Source organism: Engystomops pustulosus, chromosome 1 (genome assembly GCF_040894005.1).
Source record: "Engystomops pustulosus chromosome 1, aEngPut4.maternal, whole genome shotgun sequence".
NCBI lineage: Eukaryota > Metazoa > Chordata > Amphibia > Anura > Leptodactylidae > Engystomops > Engystomops pustulosus.
This window is the reverse complement of record NC_092411.1, coordinates 104,369,252-104,394,931: the sequence shown is the minus strand read 5'-3', so window position 1 is coordinate 104,394,931 and position 25,680 is coordinate 104,369,252. Positions and strand designations below refer to the sequence as shown.

The window sequence follows — 25,680 nt, the reverse complement described above, 5'->3', positions numbered from 1 at the left end:
TCAATTGTCCATAACTAACCTCCCTTCCCGGACCTAAGTATTCATGAATACTATCATAAGGTCCTTAATGGGTGATTGGTCATGAACATTTGGAGATCACATGACCCTCCATTTGTTGCCAGGAAAATCAGCTTATGAGGTGTAAGACATTTCTGAAGCAGGGGCTTTACTTTACATTTTAAGAAAGCCTTGCAGAACTTTTAATAAATGTATACCGGTAAATTACCCAATATTCTGCTCCCCACACTTACACACACAAAACATGAAGTGAAGTGGCCAACCCCTTTAAGATGATGTTACAGTTTACTTGACAATACAGAAAAACCACTGTTTGCGCAGACTAAAATTTAAAGGTAACTTGAAAGTCATGTTTATGGATAGCATAGGAACACAAATGTGTTTATAGCGCACCAGATGTGAAGGTCTTCATTGAAAATAAACCAGTAACAAATTTGTAATAGAAGCTATTGGCTATATGTAGAGATGAAATCACTACAGTAAAAGTAACACTAGATAATGAAATCTTTCCGGGCTTTGACACTTACTAGAAAAGTTATATGTACCATGTCACTGCTCACTATAACTCATGTCTTCCAGTCTATACCGAGGGACCTCTGGCAGGATTGTTTACTATGTAAGGCTACATTCACACTAACGTATGGGGGACGTATATACGGCCGACGTATATACGGCCGATATACGTCCCCCATACACTTCCGTACCCGGGAAAAAGATAGGACCTGTCCTATCTTTTCCCGTAATACGGCGCCGTGCGCCATAGGTTGCTATAGATAGGGGCGGGGGTGAGCTGCGCTTACCTCCTCCTCCTCTCCCCGTACACTGCCGTTGCCCGCTACGGTACGGTATGGGCGGGCAACGGCAGTGTGAATATAGCCTAAGGTACGTGTGTTTAGCCCATGTACACTTATGCCTGCAGGCAGTACTCAGATTATGTACAATATAGGTTCTTTAGGTTTGTTCTTTGTTTGTAAGTCGGAACTGGTATATTTTATAGTTGTTGCTGACAATTGACAATTGAATTTTCTAATTTTGTTCTGTCATGGGAACAAGGAGTATCAATAAAGCATCATTACAGACACCTTACACCTGATAATTGCAGCCTGTGACTAAGTAAAGCATCCAGAGAGCTTCACCAGAGGTCACAGTGGGCAGAGAGGTCTGTCTGTAACTAGGGGACACCTATAAGTCCTTAAATCAGAGACTGCCTCTAGTTTATATCACTTTGTGCGGACCAAATCCATTAATTCACATTAATTTCTAGAAGATTCTATACATACATACATACATACATATGGTAAAATATTCATTCAAAATAAACTTGATGCAAAAATAACACTTACTGGATGTTGGGGTTCGGGCTATGTGTCGGACCTGTTTAAAGAATCAGAAAATACAAATGGTTAATGGAAGATCCCAATGCAGACTAAAAACTCATAGGCAACAACATGCAATAAAAAGTAATAAATCTGGGCCTTTCGCAAAACAAACTGTACCTATATTACATAACAGAAATTCTGTACTTAAAGGTTTTTTAAAAATATTTTTTCAAAGTTTTAGCTTTAAAGTTAAAAACTTACCAAGCCTTACGAAAAGAACTCCAGTTGCAGTAATAGTCTTTATCCCATTACTGGCCACACATTGATAGTAGCCGGTGTCTGTGGTGTCAAGGTCTTGTATTCTTAGCCGTGAACCATAGTCTGTTTTCCTTATGGTGATTCTCTTGGGTTCCTGCACTACCGGAGCATCATTCTTCAGCCACTTGACATTTGGGAGTGGATTTCCTGCTACTTTGCAATGAAGGGTGGCTACTTGGCCTTGGACAATAGTGATGTTGTTTACAGGTTCCAGAAATGTCAAAAAGTGTCCTAGAGGGATGAAGAAATATGATGATGATGAAGTTTATAATTAATTCCGTGAATTGAAGGCATTTATTATTTCTAATTGAGTCTAACTACTAAGACCATCTTGTAATATTAATATTTATGTTTAATGTTCTGCCAAATTTCTGCACTCATTTCAGATATAAAGAGTTTATGGAAAACTTGTGTAATGCATATTGGATGGTGAAGTCATCCTCTGCAAATCGTCTTGGATTCTTGCAACCTCAAGAGATTGTGAAGTAGCGTATTCCACACATCAGTCATAGTCATATTTCCTGCTTCTTCCTACCTGGGGGACAAGAGCCCTGTACATAAAGTGTGTATGCTTTTATGCGTGTGTATGTGTATGTAAGTGTATATAAGGATGTATAAGGGAGGTGTATAGCAGTGAAAGGGAATACATATGAGTGCTAACACAGATGTGTCTGGCATGGGACATTACCAGCTGGAAAGAGCAATTATTCGGTTGTTACAGATTCGACAGCAGAACAAAAACACAATCCTGTTCCTCACAAACTCAAGGAACATCAAAGTCTTGGGAATTTGCCTGTGTAGTTTTGCCACTCGTTTGCCCCTTTTTAAGCTGTATAAATACGTTCAGAGCAGATTGCTTATGTAACCAACACGTTCTGCCTTCATAATTGCTCATTTGCAAGTAATGTCCGTGCAGCAATAAGTCTACAGTAGCTGCAAATATTTACCCTGAAATAACAAATTACAACCTCTCTAATACATCATTGAGGAACCATAATTATACATTATCACAGGGGAATACCAGGACTGTGTTAAAGAAGTATACAGTAAGCATAAGAGTAGTTATGGTGCAAGCTCTACAGAAGTCTGATCATTTTTCTTTAAAAACTGGTTGGAAAATCATAATTCAGCAAGCACAGTTGTGTTACATTTTTGGTCAGCGATTATTCCCAATTGTGTCACTGCATAACTTAAGGAAGGAAATCTACCATCAAAATCCATCATGATAAACAACGGGGACTTACTCATCGATCCAGGTACTGTGACTGTGGTAATCGTCTTATATTTGTTATCCATGGCCTCCTTCCTTCTAACATCAACTTTTAAAATTATAATAATGAGCCAGAAGGTGTTCTGTCTTTGCATGCTGTTCCACTGTCTCACCCCACTGCTGCTCCCTCAGCACCTCCCCTCCCATTCCAGCTGTATTCTCAAGGCAACAGCACAAAGTGAAAGGGGAAAGTGCTGAGAGAGGAGGAGGGTGAAAACAGTGTAACAGCTTATGAAGACAGAGCACAGGTAGAACCCTTCTGGCTAATTAGCATAATGTTAAAAGTTGATTTTAGAAGAAATGAGACCATGGATAACAAATATAAGAAGATTACCACAGTTGTGGTGCCTAAATTTAGGAGTAAGTGTCCCTGGTTATCATACTTGATTTTGATGATAGATTCACTTGAGATATCTACTAATTTTAACATTTTGTGCAATACAGAGCTTTCATAGGAAAAAAAAAGGATTTTGAAGAGAAATTGTTGCCATAATGAACCGACTAAAGAGGAGCTCTCCTGCCCCTGGTTTGTGGCTGTCTCATGGCAGTATGGCATCTGTCATTAGGGTCAGTCAGTAGAGCCTTATATGATATTATGCGGCTTGTCACAAAGTAGACTTCTGATAATATGTTATACAGATGATTGTCAGCTGTCCTTAACTTGTTTATTTTGATATACTGGTAAAAAAATAGGGTCATTTAGGATTTGTGGGTATCTGTTGTCTGCAAAGGGACTCATGATGCTAATGTGCACACATTTTAAGAGCTAACCACAGAAATTAGAAAATGAACTACAAAGAACCTGCCTTAAAACTGTTTAGAAACATAACAACCAACATGTATTTAGCTTTAGACTGTGCCTTTTACATTCCTGTCCAGGACCATGTGAGCTATCAATTCTTTACACTGCAAACTTATTGGTCTGTAACAGTTAGTACATAAGTAAAGAGTAAACTATATAGGATGTTAGGAAAATACTAAATGTGCCATCAGTCAGCAATATGGAAGAAGAGACAAGGGAGTATATCATTCTGCTGCAAGAACTCCAAAGAATAGGCACTGTTCTCAACTGCTTTTTATGATGCATAGGCAGAGTGAGGCCATATCTAATTGTAAAAAACAGATGAGACACTATTTATCCTGGCAGGAGACTGAAGCTTTTAGGCTGGTCATAAAACCAACTAACCCCATTCAGTAATGAAAGGACTTGCCTTACAAGGTCATGGGGTAGGAGAAGATGTTCACATGTTGGTGCTCATTTAAGAACATTTGCTTTTGTTTATATGGATCACTTAGAGCTAAGTGCAAAATATTGTGTTCCTTCATGTCATCCAGGCTACTTTTCAGAACGGAGCTGAGTTATAAATGAGTGGATGTTGTACATATTTCTCCCCCATAACATACAATCTGTTTTATATATTGTTCTTTCACTGATATATGTAGTCAATAAGACATCTTTTAGGATATTCAAGGAAATAAGCAGGTAACACCAGTCCAGCGCAGCTGACCATAGATGGAAATATAATTGTTAAAGGGGTTTGTCACTTTATATCATGTTTTGTAAGGTGTGTGTAGGTGGGGCGTGGGCATGATATTATGTAGGTTATCAATATACTTCTATTAAATGTTCTGCCCCATTTTCTTAACATGTGAAGCTCCCTGCTATTAACTCATTAGCTGCCATTTTTGTCCTTAAAATTGCCTCAGATGGAGAGTCATGTGATCTCTAGCTATCCATGACCAATTTCACTTACAAGCTTAGCTCCGGACAGTTAGAGATCAGATGACCCTCCATTGAAAGCCATTTAATTGACAGCTCATGAAGTAAGAGACATTTCTGAACCAGGGGTTTTCAGAATATTTAATGCATGTAGGCAAATTACCTAACAACAATACATATCTGCCCCAATGCACAATTTTCAATGATTCCCATTTGTCTTTAAAACATACTGGTAGGTTGATTAGATTGTGAGCCCAATGGGGACAGGGACTGATTTGGAGCAGTGCTGCGTAATCTGTGTGCAATATAAAAATATAGGAATTATTATTATTAATTATTATATTTGTATATATAGGGATGTAAATGCACTGTATTTCTCACAATGCTGAATGTATTCTTACAATGAGCATTTAGAACATAAAATGGAATACTAATCAGAAGGTAAACGCATCTTTAGTGTAGATGTTTAAAAACACACGGGAAGATTTAATAAGAAAAATGAGCCAAAAAAAAAAATTACAAGTAATGTTCCATAGTCTAAAAGATTGCTGATTACCTTAAATTTGACATCTCACTTAAGGTCAGGATAAGGATCTTATTTATTATTATAGACAGAAGTAAACCTGTATTAACCTGCCAAAGAAAGGATTATCATCCCCTTGACCCTGCATGAGTCAGGACCTGACGTCTGCAATTTTTAATGCTGCTGTGCACCACTGTACTGTCACAGCACATAAGCTATTTGCTCAGGAATAATACCTTGATTTGTGGCTCTGCTATGGGGCATGTTGAATGGCTCTTTCAAATTCCTATTACAATGGCTGGCTGAACGTGATATCCAGATATTCCAGATGTGCAACTCACATGAATCACACACATGTAACAGTTTACTGGACTCTGATGCTTTCTTCTTGTGTCCAATCCTCTGACTTGTACTAGTCTAATATTCTCACCTGTTATTCTACCTCCACAAAAAAACCCTGCATTGTCTTTTCATAAGCAAGAGCGTCATATATATATATATATATATATATATATATATATATATATATATATATATTTCTGTATATCTGTTGTTAGAATCTTAACAATTAATTCATATTCAATATTCTAAATCTATATTTCTTCCCATAGCAGGGGGGGTTAGAGTCTGGGAACTTTTGGGTCAGTTGCATGCATTCTGAATGTGGAGAAGTGAGTAAGTTTCTAGAAGGCACCTTAAGAACAAAGTAGAAATTCTTTGACTTGGCCGAATGAATGTCAACCGAATGTCAAATAAAACAAGATAATTTGGCTGGTCCTTGTGAAACTTGTGGGTTCATCCAACCTTAGTATAATCTGTACCATTGGTGAAAAAAATTGAACTTTCCTGTTTGGGTTATAATCTGCAGCATCTATTACAAAACACAAGCTCCAACAAGATGTCTTATTATGCATGAGGTTATTAATTAAATAAGTATTAACTCAATCTCTGGATGTTATCCAGCCGCTGGTGCCATCCTGTCTTACGTATATTGAAGTATATATTTACAAAAATACAGAACTATATATTATCATATCATACATAATCTAATTATTTAATTAAGTCCTTAACTGCTCTTGCTCCATAACCTGGCTTGATGCCTCCCCCGGGCTATGCCCAGCGGGAGCGGCACCATGTGTGCAATGCTAACGTCATCGGGGTCCCCATCTACACCCGAGGCAACACCCATATGACACAACATTGATCCCCAATGACTCTATCTGGCACTACTGCCTTCAGAGGTCATTATGCCACAGGCACCATGCAAATCCCTTCCCAGAGCAGATTTTCAGCTGTTACATCTTGTGCTGCAGCCTGTAACTTAGGCTACCTACACCAGGCTGCACCATTGCTCACCAGGGACTTCACCTAGCTCCTAGGCACCTGTGCTTACCAACAGATCCATACCACCACCACCACCACCTATAAATAGCACAGAAGGCATATCCCCCCATTGCCAGCACAAGTTGCACCCACTTCAACCCCACAGCACAAACAAATGCTGGCACCAGGTGGTCACCTGCACCAGGTGGCTTATGTCACTCGACTGTGCCCACCATGCCAAAAAACAAACAACAACCTTCAGCTGTTCCACAGCAAGATTGCCAGCTCCCCTGGTGCCAAGGATGTGACCTATGAGTGTATAGCTTATATATATTGTAATTATTGTATTGTGTATAGCAATTGTGGATGTGTAACTGTGAAAGCGTATATTTTTGAGTAACTGTAAATGTGCTCCATGTTCTTACCAACTACAGTATTAGCATAAAAATATCTATTCCTAATGTATGAATGCAAATGTACCTAACCTTATCTTAATATTGTGTGACATTCTAGTACTATCAATAAAGGGATCAATAAAGTACTATGGCAGTGTTGGCGAACCTTTTGGAGACAGAGTGCCCAAACTACAACCAAAATCCACTTATTTTCCCGTTAAGTGTCAACATGGCATTTTAAGCAGTAACTTATTGCTACCTGTTCTTCCACATCTTTCAATTGTATCGCCCCCCCTGAGGCAACCAATACAGTTGAAAGAAGGAGGGCAAATTCAGACTCTCGTTGTAGCTTCTCTCCAGGGTCTCTCTGTAAAGGAAAAATGGTTGGTCCAGCAGGATGACCTCCAAAGATATTGCAGTTCTGTCAGCACCTTCTCACTTTTCCCGCAGTTCCTAACAGCCAATGAAGTGTTGCTTTAAAATAGCGCTGAGAGCAGCATCTCTTAAGTTGTCTGGGACTTGGTGGATTTGGTCCTATTTGGTGAACTCTGTCCTGAGGGGATGGTCTGAGTGCCCACAGAAATGGCTCCGTGTGCCACCTCTGGCACCCGTGCCATAGGTTCGCCACCACTGTACTATGGTATCATAATATATGTTTAATGATCTTTACTAAACCAAGCATATTACTATGCATCATAAAGCAAGTGGACAGATTATCTATTATGTCATATCCGTTTTATATAATATATGTACTTCCTCTTAAATGGGTATTACCACAAAGTCAAGATTCTGAAACATACTCAGGATAACAAAATAACACATTCTCTAATTCACTGTTGTTAACAAAAATACAGCATTTCACATATATAATTCCAATCTGTCTCTATTAGTCCTGTCTTTACAATTTTAGTTTTTCCTGGATATTTCCCACTAGAAGTAGTGAAATAGAATGTAAAACGTATTGTGCCACTGTACTGTTTCCAAGACAAACAAGTCTGTAAGATGACAGTCTGAACAGGCCCTAAGGCTATGGTACTTTTTTTACTTTATTTTGTTGTTCCTTTACTTAAGATAGCTCAATCATATTAAAGTAGATGCAAACATTCCTACTATGTCACATACTGTATTCAGGTATTTACGCATCCAATGAAGCTTGTTCTAATTTTGGTATTATAACTGAGCAAATAGCCAGAAAAGAACACTTTTGTAGAAACACTTAAAATCCGCCTTTGAAAATCATCATGTAGCGGTGTGGAGACACAGAATTAGCTGATGAAAAGTGTTGTGTTAATGGATTAAGCATTGGTTCCACACAGCTGACCACTACAGGGAGAGGTGGACTATCAAAAGGGAGAGAGCAAGAAAGGGTCTTTGAAGGTTATTTCCAAGGGTGAAATGAGAAAACAAAGTGTTAGCTGGTAATAAAAGTGTGATCTGGTAAAGTTATCCTATCAGTTGGGGTCAGGATCCTGCTGTGAGAGGGCCCAGGTTCTCCGCTTGACTTCTGTTACAAGATTCATGTCTTTAATATTGTTTCAAATCTGACTGTCTATGTTTATTGCAAACACACCAAGTCTGTATTGTTCTTACATGCCACTCAGTAAAGGGTTAATATGTATTAGATATTCCATGTTTTCATTTTGATCTCAGTTGAAATGTGGCACCTAAGGTGTGTTGGTCTGGCATTGTCTATGATGTGGTTCATGGTGATTATGACAATTTTTTTTTAATTTGTTTAGTTTTGTGCAGGAAAGGTTATAATTTTCGCCTGGAATAGCCACAACATGCCATCTCGATAGCATTTACCCCAGTTAGTGAAGAAATATTTCCCCTTATCAGTTATCATATGTGAATAGAAAGTGTCTCAATGGTCCCTCTCGTAGGCTAATGTATGCTCCCGTGTGTCATCGGCAGGTAAGCGCGGATCACCACATCAATGACAACAATAAAATGCCGCCAGGGCCACTATACGGGTAAGAATAGGACCTACTTTATCTCTTGTGGCCTGGCTAGTTGGCTTTTGCATGGGGCAATGAAATCTATGGAATTGTGCATAAGCCCATAGAAGTGATTTAGGACATGTGCTAGCTATAGAAACAATGGCTAGTTCACATCCTAAATTCCTGGACGTGTGCATGTAGGCTAAGTTTGTCAAAATTTGGTTTCCGTGGTAGGTGGTCTTCTCCAATATTTTTTTGTTTAACATTGAGCTACATTTTGCTGCTCACTGATTGAGTATGTATTTATTATAATATGTAAATATATATTGAAATATAATAATGTATCTTGTTTTAGTAGTTTATGGAGGTATTTTTGCAAATTGCAGTAGTTTTTTTTAAACATTGCAAAAAAGAAAAGCTTAGACAAAATTAGTGTACATGCTCAATTGTTTTCAATAATATAATTTTGGGTGGCCACAAAGAACACCAAGATCCTTGCAATTCTGCTGAACCAAACTCAGATCACTGAACTGTGTAATGATTTTGTTTCAATAAAACCACTATGGACACTATAATGCTGCAGTTCCTCTCTTTAACAATGAACAGAGAGACTATAAAGTGAACCACTTTAGTTAAAGTGACATGTGGCTAAATGGAGACCTTGATATCCTATTGCCATTATATTCACAGCTTATCACCAACAGCCAGTCACTTATGATACATTCGATCAATATTCCATTAATATGTAAGAAAACTCTTTAAGACGCCAAGCATATGTGGTTCACACATATGTGGCCAAATTTATCCTTAACAAACAGTGTGATAGCAACTGTCTTCAAACTATATCCAGGGAACATCAAACATGTCTCTATTCTCAGCAGGAGACAGAGAAGGTATGTGATATAAGAGCAGAACTCACTTTTCTGCCTGCTGTTTAAGTAAATAACCCTTCACCCTGATACTGCAGTTGTTTTTAGCTTGATGAAGACACCAATATGGCATTGAAACATGTGGCCTTGTGATTCCCTAAATAAATAAATAAATAAAATTTGAGAAACACATTTCTTGGGTAATTTTGTGCTCCTCTTCTTTGGATACATCATGTCATCGCACCTGAACCCCTGATTTTTCTCTACTCTCTGGTCACAGCAGCCTAAAGATCAGCTACTTAATACTGCTTACCATATATACGTATATATATAAGCCTAGTTTTTCAGCACAAAAAAATTTGCTGAAAACCCAAACTCAGCTTATACTCAAGTAAAAATAATATAGGGTTTACCAGGTTTTGTGGTCAAAACACTGGTACACTGGTTACGCACCACTTACGCCTACTTATACTTTTGCTTCCGGCTCCATGAAGAGCCATTATTTTGATATTTTTAGTATTAAATATGAATTTAAAAATGCAATATGTTAGCTGGTCACACACAAAAGAGGAATTATCAGGACAATTATTAAAATAATAGTTTTCCTATGTAAACACAGCAATGTGCCATGTGATTTGAAACTTTTTAAGAGATTTAAGTTCTTCTTCAAACTAGTATGATCAAAAACATTTTATAGCCCGGGAATTTCAGTACACAATGCAATTGATGAATACATACATACTTAAGAATTTATAGCCAAGTTTATACACTACATTAGATGTGCAGTTTTACAACATTTCCTGAAAATATCAAGACCAATAGGGAGTACAGGCAGTCCCCTACTTAAGGACACCCGACTTACTGACATCCCATAGTTACAGCCAGACCCCTCTGACCTCTGGTGAAGCTTTTTGAATGCTTTACTATAGTTCCAGATTGCAATAATCAGCTGTAAGGTGTCTGTAATGAAGCTTTATTGATAATCCTTGGTCCCATTACAGCAAAAAATGTTTAAACTCCAATTGTCACTGGGGCCAAAATTTTTTTTGACTGGATCTACAATTATAAAATATACAGTTTCGACTTACATACAAATTCAACTTAAGAACAAACCTCTGGACCCTATCTTGTATGTAACCCAGGGACTGCCTGTATATATAAATATCATAGTCAGAGATTACAGCACGACGTGCATGCATACGTCACTATAATAACTCAGTGGTGCCTGTAAAGTATGCACACCATACAAAGAGGTGAATGTTTGTTTGTTTGTGTACTTGAAAAAAAGAAAAAAATATAAATTTTAACCCAGCTCTGGTTTGTGGCTGCACTCTAAGACAAGACTATTAATGGGCTGGGCTGATAGAACATGAACCACTATAGTCTATATTAACATGCTTGAAACTGTCAATTTGCGACCTCAATAACGTAATGGAATATTGACCTTTACAACATTGCCTTTTGCCCTTAAGCAATAATAGCACTTCAAGTGTACCTCTTCTTTCAACAAACTTAAAAAAATACATAAGCAGAGTAGTGTGTGTACATGTATTTACCTTGGAGAAATGTATTAATGCCAGTCTTAAAATTCCCCATGTGTGCTCCGGCCTCTTAGTAGATAGGGTGCAATCTATGCCAGTTCGGACGTAAGACCAGAGTTTTCTGCTATAGTCCCCTCCTGTTTACTATAGTAAATATAGTAAGCTGGGCGTTAACGCCACTGTCCGCCCGCCCTGCTCCCTATAAACTGGAGTTTATCGACAGATTTATGTGCCTTCTCTACCAGATAACTGCTGAATAAGCCATAATGAATCTCCCCATTTGTGTCAGGCGACTATGTGATTAGTAATCTTAGTTTTCCAGCAGATCAGGCATGATAAACCAGGGACCGTGGTAATCTTCTTATACTTGTTTTGCATGGCCTTCTTCCTTTTAAAATAACAGTTAAAATTATGCTTATAAGCTTGAAAGGCTCATGGGGGTATTACCAGAGCCCCTCCATGATGCAGCTTCACAGTCAAGTTGCCCAGATCCATGAATAAGTGCCACTGGCTTAGTATGCTTGATTTTGATAGTAGATTTCCTTTAAGGTGAGTCTACTGGGTTAGCCTAATGGGATATTCCCATTTTAATCCATTTGATAATGAGGCAGTTAGTGCGCCCAGGGCTGGGTTCTCAGTACTTTGAACACTGTTATTCCTGCCTGGATGTCCACAGTTCCATGTGATGAGCAGGAGATTAGTCTTGAAATTCACAGAGAGCAGCACTGGGAGGAGGGGGAAGGGGTTTAGTCGGTAATACTGGTGCTCCAGTTATAAGGGCATGCCCTGAGTGCTCCAACTACATCTGTAACGTGCATATTTACTCAGGGTTTTCTAAAAAATTATATAATGCCAGAAATAATGGGGTGATTTATATGCCGTGCCAGCATATTATAGTGGAGACGCCCCTGTGCTAGGCCTGATACATCAATAGACTTAGGCCTCTTGATGTATCTGGCGGGTAAAACTACACCAGGTCCGACCTAGAGTAGTTTGCCGCAAAAACCAGTGAATGAAACCTAGTGTAAGAGCAGTGATAAATCTTCCCAAATGAAGGTATGTTAGAAATCATTGTTCATTTCTCTACGACATTCTACCAGCAGATTATAACATAAGGGAAGTTATAAGCTTCCCTTAAAGTAAATCTACTGTCAGAATCAAGAATGAACCAGGGACACTTAGTCCTAGATCCAGGCACTGTGACTGTTGTAATCTTCTTATATTTGTTATCCATGACCTCCTTCCTTCTAAATTCAATATTTAAAATACCGCTCATTAGTCAGAAGGGCTCCGGGGAAGGGGGTGTTGCCAGAGCCCCACCTTACTGCATCTTCACAGGTTGGGCTGAAACAGAGCCCTTCTGACTAACTAGCATAATTTTAAAAGCTGTTTTAGCTGATTTTTAGAACGATGGATAACACACATAAGAAGATTACCAAAGTCACGGTACCTGGATCTATAAGTAAGTATCCTTGGTTTATCATGCTTCATTTTGATTGTAGATTTCCTTTAAGATCATACTTGCCAAACATGAGCTAACAGTAGTCAGTGAACAAAAAGGTAACACTACTGAGTAAAATCTATGTTTTAGTCTGAACTATTTTTCCATGTTACTGTCTTTTAATTTACATAGTAAATTTGCACTACTAGTAACTTTTTTTTTTACAGTTTTTGATCTCACTGTGTTTGGCTTTTACATTCTGTATTTGCAACATCTAGTTTAATGGTAGTTAGTGCGTGTAGAAACATATGTGGAGTACATTCTTTGGTTTTCATAACATTGTGGTTATGGGTGTGAAATTGTTAAACTGCGCTCGTCTGCACCAAGATAATGATGTCAAGTTCTTCTAATACTCTATGTGGTCTGCATCAAGATGTTTCAGTAGCGGGGTCACTTGCCAAAACACCATGAAGTGTAAGTTTGAATCTCTCTAACATGACTATGTGTTGTGTCAAAAGACTGCTCTTAAACCTATGACATGCCTATATGTCAATTAATAGACAAAATATAGACTTTATGTTTTATATATGTTGACTTAATAGAAAAAAGTTTCAAGTTAAAAAGTTCATAAAATGTTAGACAAACAGGTGATGTATACTGTAAGATAAAGTATTCAAGCTGTCTAACTTACCCCGCGGAGTTGGCACAAGTCTATCATGGCTATCCAATTGTCCCAAAGGCTCGTTAAAATCTGGAAAATCGCCAGTCTCACCTATAACATAGAAGAAACCAGAAATTAGTCAATAGACATAATTTACTTAAAAGCAGTGCCTAATCGAAGACAGTGTAACACAACAACCCTATAATAGTACTCTAATAATGCCATGACTGCAGCACAACACCAATATGAACTATGTTGACTCATTTCTCCTTGTGGCTTGTAGCTCTACCGCACTTCCATAATTTGTAATAAAACTTAAGAAAAATTTTATTTGTATTTTTTGCATATGGTCTTTATGGGTATAGGAATGGGATAAAATAAAAAAGGCATAAATAGTAGAAAAAGTGACATCCAAAACATGTCAAGGCTGACATCTAACTACCTAAAATTTATAAGTACAATTGAAAGGGCATTTCTATAGCAATGGGGCCTGGCAGAGTTTATGACCTAGGTTATTAATGAATGAGCTCTATTGTAGGTGCTTAATCATTGCTCTAGCCTAGTACTCCAAAGATTATGGATACTATGTTATTTAAAAGAGACCTTTGACTTACATGAACTATGGCTGCCCTCGTGATTGAGGGCCAAATAAGGCCTGTTAATAGTGGGCGGTCATTTTCATTCATAGTAAAAGCCGTAGAGGGATCTGAATAAATGCAGATTTCACGCTGAGGAGTCCTGACCACTACCGACTTGCTGCACATTCTTTACATTGGAATGCTTGCTCAGGCTCATTAAAAATAAGCCGGCCTGTTAAATCTCCCTCTATTCACATTCTAATTTCATTTTGTGCATCCACTCATTTCCGTATTGCTATAGAGCATTCAGGTTCAGGCTTTGCCGTTGGCCAGGCCAAAGGCTTCTACTGTTACTTAAAAACATTTGTAATCAATTTCAGGATTGCTTTCTTTGGCGAGCTGCAAAATGTTTATTTTTACAATGTAATGGCACAGTACTTAGGAAAAATTGACTTGCTCCAGCATAACTACAATGGGCACATTGTGCACTGAGGCGAATATTTGTAAGTGGTGGTTTAAAAATATATTCTATGTACCCGGGGGTAGGCTCGCAAGAATTTTCTGGCTATAGCTGAGAAACAATTGATGCATGGAAGACGGGGCTTTATTGAATGACGCTGACTGGTTTATTCATTACACCATATCTTAATTTGCAGTAAGAAATAAGTTCTGTATAACGAGGAAGTAATATACATTTATGTTTACATTTATTCAGGTGATGTCCGCACAGCATTCAGTTTCCCAGGTTTATAATAGGGAATGTCTTGCTCTATTGCTACCAATTTAACTAATAGTGAAGAAGCTTAGATTTATTATTCTTAAAATAATATTAAAGTCATTTTACTTACACTAAGAATTTTACATACTACAGAAGTAACAATTCTCATTAATGATCATAAAATCTGTCAAACAATCATGCATGTTATATGGAGTGGGGGCACTTCCACTATCTTATACAGGCCAAGTGCATATGACAGATAGACCAGCGTACGCTAGTATTACAATATGATCAAGAATGGCTTCCAACTAGACATTCCATGGATGGCAATAGGTATAACTGATATGTCATTTACGTTGGAATACCATTTGTGGCACCATATGAGCAATATTTCACAATCTTGCCTTAACCACTTGCTTGGACAGACCCTCACACATCACTGTTCTTTACACCATTGTGTTAAATAGTCCTGGTTTTTACGGGAAACCTTATACTTTGGTATGATTCTGCATGGAGGCAACTAATTAAAAACAACTAGCAGAAAACATGTAGATGCATGTAAAAAACAAACAACAAATAAAAAAAAATCTGAAGTGATAACAGTCATTTTGCTTTCTCAGGTAAATCTCCTTCTTGGTCTTGCTTCAAAGAAAAATGATTACACCAGTGGCTTTTCTGCAAGAGTCACTTTATCTTTATCTAGTTGACCCTTTGGCATTACAACAGCACAGACAATCCCCTGGCATAAATCTTCCTTCTCAGAAGACTCCACATCATGTTATTCATTTCAACTCCCTTTTCTTGCCAATGTCTTCAATTGTCTTCCAGCTACAGCGCTAACATGATGCTTCCACAAAATACAGGCCTAACTAATTGTATCTGTGCTTCTTATTAAGCTCTCCTGGCATCCATTCTAGAAGTGAATTCTGCTTCTTTCTATCTGTCTCCATAATAAGCAGAACAGTTCCTCTGCTTTGTTTAGTAAATTGGCCTGGTAATTAGCCTTTTTTTTACCATACTTGGAATGAAAGCCTGGATAAATAGCTCCATCATTTAATAACGCATAAAATATGTGAGAAATATAGTAGCTATAATATATAATTATAACTATGATATATAATTAGGAGAGTAAAAGCAGGATTAAAGGAGGGAATGTGATAAATATAACAAAACAAATTATGGTTACTTGTTACTGGGCTTCTATGTGCTTCTGTGTTGGTGGTCCCAGCAGTCTTTGTTAGCTGTTCTTCAGAGCTGACCATGAGGGCAGCAACCAATCATTGTCCTTAGCAGACTACTACTGCATTCCCTGCTATGATCCAATGTTTTACTAAACCTAAAACCCTTAATGTATAGAATCACCATTAGATCCCAGTCTAAAAAGCAAATGTTCAGCAGTAATTCCACTGCATGTAATGTAATAATTTAGATGACCATATAGAAAAAAATCTTTTGGTATGTCTGACTACAACATTTCTATATATAATCCTTACTTTCCAACTGTGCTATGCTATTAACACTAGGAAGAATCATTCAACAGTTGCTCAATTTATACTGCAGCTTCACATTCTTGTGTTGTTTTCTTATAAAAATAATAAAATTAGGGCGTCCATGCGGAGGATGCTGAAGCCCAATTATGGTGAAATAAAAACATAGATTTTGGACAGTCATGGCAGGCCAGATGTTAAGAAGTAAAGCCACTCTTCAGATACATAAATGCACCAAAAGAACACATTCTTTATTTCAATTCCTTCTTATATTTTCTTCACAAAAATTAACTTTTTTGACCTTCTGAGAAAATCCAACCTTTGGTGCTCCTCAGACAATGAGCCCAGTGTACACTTTGATTCAGCTGCCAAGCTGATTACTTTGGCTGTGAGAGAAACCGGCTACTTAGCTTTCTGAATCAAGTCCTTTCATTGAAATCTGGTCTTTCTTCCCCCTCCTGTAGCCTCAGTGTTCCTGGCAACTGATTGCACAGCGGTTTTGGCAACTATCACAAGGTGGTGACTAGCTTCCACAGCTGACGACAGGGGCATATGAACCATACCATAATTGAATCCTAGTAATTGTTATGGTAAATGTTATATGTTCGTTTATGTTGTTTCTTTTTATAATTTCCTTCTATTATTTCCTTGCTTCTTCCACGTTCATGTAATACATTCAGCAAATTATGATAAGCTGTTACAGATATTGCTAAAATGATATTGAGGACAGAATATTGGAGCCATCGCTTGACAGCTACTGCGAGTCGTGTAGGAAATAAAGCCTTGTTTTGCATTCCTTTTGCAAAATCTTTACTACAGAAACTTCTTGCTTCCTCAAGAACATTAGGTCATTTTTTCATAATACATCATGTTCTAAATTCATGGCAAAACTGAGAAGTGTTCCATAAATGGTAGGAATCTACAGATATATCAACAGGCCTTAGAGTCCCCTGTCACATATATTATCACATCTCTGTGATATTAAATTATCTTATTCAGAAACACTCTAAATGCCCCTAAGGCGCTATAATTTGGTATGCTCTTCCATTAAGAAAGTGCTTGAAAACCAAACACTAAAAGTGAACAATACGTTGCCCAAAGGGCTGCTTTTACTTCTGTCAGTTTGTAGATCACTTCTTTACCAAGCTCACATTGTTTAACTATTCTGCTAAATGCCTTAAATTCTTACTACAAAACCAACAAATCAATGTAACCCATGTACATACAATATGTACATGTTCTCTACATTTCCAGGTGATAAAACACATTAAAGGGGTTTTTCCAGACATTCAATTTAGGCCCTATCTACAGGATAGGGCCTAACTTGCTGATCCGTGGGGGTCTCAGTGATGAGACACCCTCAGATCACGAAAACAAGGGGTACAATGGGGTCCCATGTACCTCAGTCGGCCCCCTCGTCACTCCATGATAGTAATGGAGCAGACGTCTGCTCCATACATCTCAATGGAGACGACGGAAATAGCTTAGTGCATAGAGATGAATGGAGCAGAACTCATATGACCCCTCGTTTTCGTGATCTCTGGGGGTCTCATCACTGAGACCACCACTGATCAGCAAGTTTAGCCCTATGCTGTGTTACACACTGTCGCAATGTACACTAGAAATGCCGGACTTCACTGTAAGCGGTCCAACGTATTCATGAGGGGGCGGTTCGAGGGGGCTGCCTCTCCCTCGGACTGCCTCGCCCACTCCATAGGCCGGTGGTGACTGCCGAGCATCATGCTCCCTAGCCCCGCCCCCTCAGGAATACACCAGACCGCTTACAGCGGAGTTTCCGATAAGCAGTGTAACACTACTATATCTGTTGTAGCACTAGGAGATGCTTACTTTAGTAAGCAGCTCCTAGTGCCGTTTTTACAGGTGACAGGTCCTCTTTAAGGCCCATTTATCTCTCCTTGAACGCAAGTTTTTTGGCATACAAGCCATAATGTTGGAATTTCTGTCGCAAGACATGGAAATTCTGACACTCCTACCTTTTTGGGCCATGCAAAAAAGCGGATGTGACAGCAAACAAGGCAGAGATTGAAACCTCTTAGTGATTGAAGCAGAGGTCGCATTAACGCCTCACCACGCGTCATAGACGCGTGATGAGGCGCCATTACCCCCCAAAATAATTGCCATGCGTAAAAGAACGCATGGCAATTATTCCCTGTAGCGCACAGGCTGAGCGGCCCGGCGCGAGCTGCAAAAGAGGGAAATGTCACTAGCGCGATCGCAGCGCGCGCCGGGCCGCTCAGCGGGGCACGTGACTAAGGGGCGTGCCGGAGAGACCCGGAGTGAGAGCACCGGCCACAGGGGAGACATGTGGACAGAGGGGCTGTCCCCGCGACGGGACTTAAGATCAAGGCCGGGTGAGTGTAGTGTGCTGTGTGAGTGTAGTCTTGTGTGTGCTGTGTGAGTGTAGTCTTGTGTGAGTAGTGTACTGTAGTGTAGTGGTGTGCGTGCTGAGTGTAGTGTAGTGGTGTGTGTGCTGTGTGAGTGGAGTGTAGTGTAGTGGTGTGTGTGCTGTGTGAGTGGAGTGTAGTGTAGTGGTGTGTGTGCTGTGTGAGTGGAGTGTAGTGTAGTGGTGTGTGTGCTGTGTGAGTGGAGTGGAGTGTAGTGGTGTGTGTGCTGTGTGAGTGGAGTGTAGTGTAGTGGTGTGTGTGCTGTGTGAGTGTAGTGTAGTGTAGTGGTGTGTGTGCTGTGTGAGTGGAGTGTAGTGGTGTGTGTGCTGTGTGAGTGGAGTGTAGTGTAGTGGTGTGTGTGCTGTGTGAGTGGAGTGTAGTGGTGTGTGTGCTGTGTGAGTGGAGTGTAGTGTAGTGGTGTGTGTGCTGTGTGAGTGGAGTGTAGTGTAGTGGTGTGTGTGCTGTGTGAGTGGAGTGTAGTGTAGTGGTGTGTGTGCTGTGTGAGTGGAGTGTACTGTAGTGTTGTGCGTGCTGTGTGAGTGTAGTGTAGTGTTGTGCGTGCTGTGTGAGTGGAGTGTAGTGTAGTGGTGTGCGTGCTGTGTGAGTGGAGAGTAGTGTAGTGTTGTGCGTGCTGTGTGAGTGGAGAGTAGTGTAGTGTTGTGCGTGCTGTGTGAGTGGAGAGTAGTGTAGTGTTGTGCGTGCTGTGTGAGTGGAGTGTAGTGTAGTGTTGTGCGTGCTGTGTGAGTGGAGTGTAGTGTAGTGGTGTGTGTGCTGTGTGAGTGGAGTGTAGTGTAGTGTTGTGTGCGTGCTGTGTGAGTGGAGTGTAGTGTAGTGGTGTGCGTGCTGTGTGAGTGGAGTGTAGTGTAGTGGTGTGCGTGCTGTGTGAGTGGAGTGTAGTGTAGTGGTGTGCGTGCTGTGTGAGTGTAGTGTAGTGTAGTGGTGTGCGTGCTGTGTGAGTGGAGTGTACTGTAGTGGTGTGTGTGCTGTGTGAGTGGAGTGTACTGTAGTGGTGTGCGTGCTGTGTGAGTGGAGTGTAGTGTTGTGTGTGCTGTGTGAGTGGAGTGTAGTGTAGTGTTGTGCGTGCTGTGTGAGTGGAGTGTAGTGGTGTGCGTGCTGTGCGAGTGGAGTGTAGTGGTGTGCGTGCGGAGTGTAGTGGTGTGCGTGCTGTGCGAGTGGAGTGTAGTGGTGTGCGTGCTGTGTAAGTGTAGTGTAGTGGTGTGCGTGCTGTGTGTAGTGGTGTGCGTGCTGTGTGTAGTGGTGTGCGTGCTGTGTGTAGTGGTGTGCGTGCTGTGTGTAGTGGTGTGCGTGCTGTGTGAGTGGAGTGTAGTGTTGTGCATGCTGTGTTTTACCGAAATTTTCATACTCCTCCTCGGGTAAAAATACTCCTCAAAAATGGTGAGAGGAGTATTTTTACCCTTCTGGAAAAATGTTAGTGCGACCTCTGGATTGAAGCATATACCAACTGTGCTGTTCACATCCGCCAGTCTTATTACATCAGTCCAATTATGTTGAATGCAAACTGTGTTAAGCACGCGGTATACTTGACAATTGGGTCCTGGGAGCAGAAAAGGCTAAATATGTACTATGAATCCTAGCCACTATGTTCTAAATAACATTGCGGGTCATTTATCTTATATCTGTTTGTTTTGGCCAGTTTTTGCCTTTTTTCCATTTGTTTCTTTGGTAATTTATCAATCTCACTTTTCCTTGTGTTAAATTGGGTTTTTTCAGATGTCTTTTTGGAGTTTTTTGCACCAAAAAATGTAGCACATTTTAGACAATTTGAAATGGTAAATGTCATTTGTGTCATTTAGCACATCTGGAATAAAAGATAAATGTGTCAAAAAAACAAATGTCTGGTGGAAATTTCAAAATGTCCCCAAGGGGCGCAAAAATTGCAATGCGCCAAAAAATATCTCAGAAAGAAACGTCATTGAAAACTTTCCTAAGATAATAACTAATCATACATACATAGATAGATTTTGCCTGTTATCATACCTTTAACAATTATTAGGTTCACCAATAGCAACTTGTTTCCAGCAGGCATGAATTGTTAAAAAGATATAGGTATGTTCACCAGTGGACAATGTTGTTAATAGGTTAAGGTGTGCAGCAGGTATATTCCAGAACAATATATCACTAGGTAGGGAAGGAATGGAGGTAGTATTTTATGTATTCTAAAACCAAACATTTGTATGTGGTTCATACTTCAAATAATTTGGTACATTATGCCAGCAGTTTACATTAGAGTTCATGGGAATTTTACAAGAACATCAGGATAAAACCACATTAAAAAACTAAGCAAACAAATCTTGAGGATAAAGGGATTGTTGCCAGTCACATGGCATTCCATCTTTGCTTCTTCGCATTGTCTAAACTCTATCCACATTTTGTAAAAATGTGTTCATTTTTTTCAGCTGAACTCTATGTTCCCATAAAAGGTTAACAAGATTTAATGTATGCTATTTTGTGATGTAAGGATTTCCTCAGATAACATTAGATATTTGCCAGCCAGTCTTGAGCACAGGTTTTGTTATGACATGCACAGTGTCTCACACCTTTTTCTTAGGGCACTTTAGCCGATGAGGAATTTAGATCTTCCGTCAAGCAGTGTAAATATTAGGAATGTCTTGCTTGGCTGGTTAGAATGTCAATTATCTGCATTGGTGTAAATCTTCTATAAAGCATCTTTAGCTAGAAACACAGATTCGCTGGCAATATAACACTACGAGGGAGTGCAGCACATTAGAGGATTGGGTGTGAATCGTGTTAAGAGACTGGAAAGTGAACACACTAGCTATGCTCTTCCTTACTCCAGCAGCCTATAGAGGATTACTCTTGATACATTTTATTGCCTCTGCTGATCTGGTAACAGAAAGGTTAATAGAATTCAGTGATGATTCACAAATATCAGTAGAGCACACTGTGATCAATATATACTTGATACAGTCACTTGATACAATAAACTCAATCACTATGATGCATATTTTGGCCATAGATATATAAAGCACAAATAACACTTGCAGACTGGTTCCAATAGTCAGTGGTTCGGGAATCAAACAACCTTGTACACAAGGTCAACCTATTCCTATTGTGGTAAATATTTTACATGGTACATAGCTCATTTAAAAAATGAAAGCTATTTCTACATAATGCTTATCAATCATATATAGCCAAATTTGGAATAGTTACACTTATTGGTTAATAGGGGATATTTTTGAATAGTGAATACTTTCCTTGGTATGTGAGAGAGATGGTTATCATGACTTGCCACTGTTATGTGAATGAGCCTTTTTGAGACAATAAGGTAGATTCACATTTTTATTTCAATCCACTACAGCCCATACTTCATCATCAGTGAGCTACAGAAGGATAAACTGCAGGGACACAATGAAAGAACTAGCTATAAAGCGGCTGCTCTCAACCCAAAGACTAAAAATGAGTATAAACACCAAATTATCCTATATTATGACAACTGCTGATGTAATCGAACTTTCCAGCCTGCAAATTCACTAAAATAATATAACATTACATTACAAGGGGGACCTGTAACACTAAAAGCCTGTTTATCTAGGACAGCAACAGGTTAATAATCTATATTCTGGAAGGAAAAGCAATATGTTTGAATAATGATGCAGTTGGTTTCTGTCAAGCTTAGTTGGCATTAGTTGTCAAAACGGACAAGAAGATTTGGTAACTCAAAGTTGCCAGTGAAATATGTTATGCATTATGCAAAATTGAAGTAGAACTTAGCAAAAATTGCCTTTGAAGAGGACCTGTCACCAGATTTTGACCCCCCTGACTAACAATGGCTGTTGATTAAGGGTCAGAAGTCCTCCCCATACAGTTTTCTATTATTAAGAGGCTAGATGATGTCACTCTGGTGAACTGTGACCAGTAAGGAGGCATAAGGCATGGGAAGGATTAGATGGGGAGGGGCTGGCTGAGCAGGACACACACCCCGCTGATGCCAGGCAATATAAGATAAAAGATGATTTTTGTGGATGTAATCGAAACATTTTTTAGCTAAAAGAAGGGTGTCAGTTGGTTAATAGAGCTCTATAGGAACCTGTCACTGGCTGTATATGGGCAAATGTGGTGACAGGTTCCCTTTAAAGGAACTCTACCATTATAGATAAGCCCAAATAGACTAAAAATACTTCCCTATGCTCTGCTTCATGTTGATCCCAGCAGCGGTCTTGGGTAAGCTTGACATGCCGGGAATACCTAGAAAGGAAACCTATAATTAGCAGCCCAGAGCATGAGGACAAGATGTCCGGCGCTCCGCACTGCTAATTATGCATGCCCTTGCCACCACCCTCTGTCATACTGGAGCATGGTAGAGGGAGGTGAAGTCACAGTCTCACAGCCTTATCTATGATGGTAAATTTCCTTTGAAGAAAACCTGTCATGAGATTTCACTCTACTAACTTGCGCCTGCACTGTTTTTAGCTAAAGAACATTTGGTTCCTACCCCCAGAAATTGAACTTTTTAAACCTACCTGACATCCTGCCAGAAGGAGCAACAAGTCCCACTGGTGTTATTCATCCCAGTCAATGTATCTCTCAACTCTTGTCTGCTGGTAAGTCCCTCTTCCCCCTCCCTTGGCCGATGAGTCTGGCATGCTCTGCACTGCCAAAGGTAGTGGGGAAGTACAGACATGAGGTGAAAGATACACTGCCTCACATGAATAGCATAAACCCTTGGAACTCTTGGGATCCTTGGCCCTTCTGGAAGGGTGCCAAGAAGGCTTACAAAGTTCATTTTCTGGGGATAGGAACTATGCATTTTTAGCTAAAAAACAGTGTCAGCGCAAGTTAGTATAGTGCTATGGGGACCTGTTATTAAGCTTATTAGTGAAAATCTTGTTACATGTTTTTCTTTAATGAGATATTATAATAAAGATTTTTCCAGGGTCACATTAAGAGTTAATTATTGTGTCTGGAGCAAGTCATATCTCATTACATGTAATGGCATCATGTATGCAGGTCTGTCTTTACTAACGTTAGACATATAATGTTACAGTAAGTTTATCCTATACAAGAAGTATTACAGAGCAGTGTGTTTTGATTTCGGAGCGGTAATCTTTTATTTGATCATCCATAGAGCAAACAGGGCCATGTCACAAGAAACAAAAGTACTTGTTTAAACAAGCTAAACCCACACAACTTGCAAAAGAACAGCCACCTGTCAACAAGGGTTCACTTAACATGTTTTGCTTCAAGGCCAAAACTAACAACAGGTATATTCTTCAAGAATAATCCTCTAGATGTGTGAGCATACTGTACGTAACACCACTACTGCTTCCATCTCTCTACACATAGAGCTTCCCAAACGCCTTAAACTATACGCCACCCTGGGAGAAAATTCAGAGGAGGGGATCCGGAAGAAAACCGCTGTTAAACAGCCTATTAACGGTGACATAGAGTTCCATAAAATCCAGCCATATCTCAATTCCCACAAACACTGGATAAGATGATCCCTTTGAGAACAATCTTACGAAGAGAACCTTTTAGGATGTTAGAAATAGTTGTTGAATCAGAAAACATCCAAGTTCCCACCTTATTCACTATATGCAGAACTAGACCGTTTATCCCTGCTCACACTTGATGTAGGGAGGTTGAATAATAATAATTGTAGGTCAAATAAGGTCAGAACATAGTAAAGGTCACCAATGTATGAGAATTCAATTTTCCACCTAGATATAGTGACAATAAAGTTTAAAAGCGTGAGCATTTCATATAATATCAAGTAGACAGGACGGAAAAAAACCACACTTCTAAAATGGACTTCACCAAAACTACAATCTTAATAGAAGATACAAAAGAGTTTGGGTCTTTCACCAATGTCCTTCACTCTAGTCAACAATAGTTGTATAAGAAACCCTCTAACCTCCTTAAGGCTTTTGTATTGATTTTACACATCTCAAAAACCTTCAACAGAAGACATCACCACTGTCCTGTTTTGTGGGAGGAAAGTGTTTAACAAACACCTTCTATGATAAGTCAGATAGTTCTCATGCAATCGGCAGAATATGTTGTAAATGGGCACCTTTAGGCAATTTGTTTCTCCATATTAGCTTTATGCGAAGCAAATTCCAGGTAAAAAAATTTCAAAAGGTCCTGCTGTACAGAACAAGATTAATTCCAATGACAAGAAACACCTCATTACCAGAACGCTGAAAATGAAATCATTACATTCAGTTCCCAGTATAATAATTCATGTATGACAATATATTGCCCAACTCATAAAGCCACTGCAAATGCGTTTTGTCAAATAAATTCTATTTTTAATTAAGCGACTTACAGTTCTCACTTTCAAGGCCGCTGTAACTAAAACCAAGACTTCTATATTCCAAACATCTGTTTCTGATGGCAATAAAAAACACAGTATATTTAAAGTATGTCTATTTAAGTCCATATGTTGATTTGTAGGAGTGCTAAAACTCCTTTAAATAAAGTGCTAGCAGAGAAACTCTGCCACCTCATAAATAAAAGCACTTAGAGGGCAAGAATTACTCAACCTACACAAACCAAAGATTTCCCCTACCTCAAATTAATAATGTAATAGCAAACAAATCATTGAGGCTAGAATGCATTTATCTGGGGCCTATTTAAAGTCCATTAGAGTCATTCATTTATTGTGCCAAGGCAATATGACTTTCAATCAAGCCAACTTCTCCAGAAATCTGTATGGAGAGTAGAGAAATTGCCTGAAATACTGTGGCTACATAGTAAAACTAAACTGAATAGGTGTAAGAAATGAACCAAAAACAGGATCTGCAGCTACATGCACTGCTTTATAGGATGCCCATAGCACTGCATTCTATAGGAATGTAGTGGGGAGAATGATTCACTGTATCTAAGGGAGTAGCTTTATGTTGGAGGCTTTTCTAAATGTTAGTTAGGACATCCCAATTATATATTTACTTATAAAGGTTTTTTTTCAGCTGAAAAAGAATACAGTAATTGGGAAACCTACTAAGAACTCTATACAAAAACTTCCTAAACAATGCTGAATGTCACCCCATTACACTGTGTTTTCAGTAGTTTTAAATAATTTTTCTTTTGGCTGGACAACCCCTTTAAAACATAGATGGGTCTCTATTTGTGACATCCCTCCATTAACTAGAACCCACAGCTTAGAGCATAGG

At 39.1% G+C, this 25,680-nt stretch overlaps 1 protein-coding gene across 2 annotated transcripts in view; it reads right to left on the bottom strand.

Annotated features, from left to right (window-relative positions):
- ROR2 (receptor tyrosine kinase like orphan receptor 2) overlaps positions 1–25,680 on the bottom strand; it is a 106,975-nt gene that overhangs the window by 27,065 nt on the left and 54,230 nt on the right. For both annotated transcript variants that reach the window (XM_072150758.1, XM_072150759.1), the window contains exons 2-4: positions 13,369–13,449; positions 1,599–1,886; positions 1,362–1,392 (exon numbers count right to left, since the gene is read on the bottom strand). In XM_072150758.1, the coding sequence (XP_072006859.1) occupies positions 1,362–1,392; positions 1,599–1,886; positions 13,369–13,449 (400 nt within the window). The remainder of the gene's footprint in view (positions 1–1,361; positions 1,393–1,598; positions 1,887–13,368; positions 13,450–25,680) is intronic.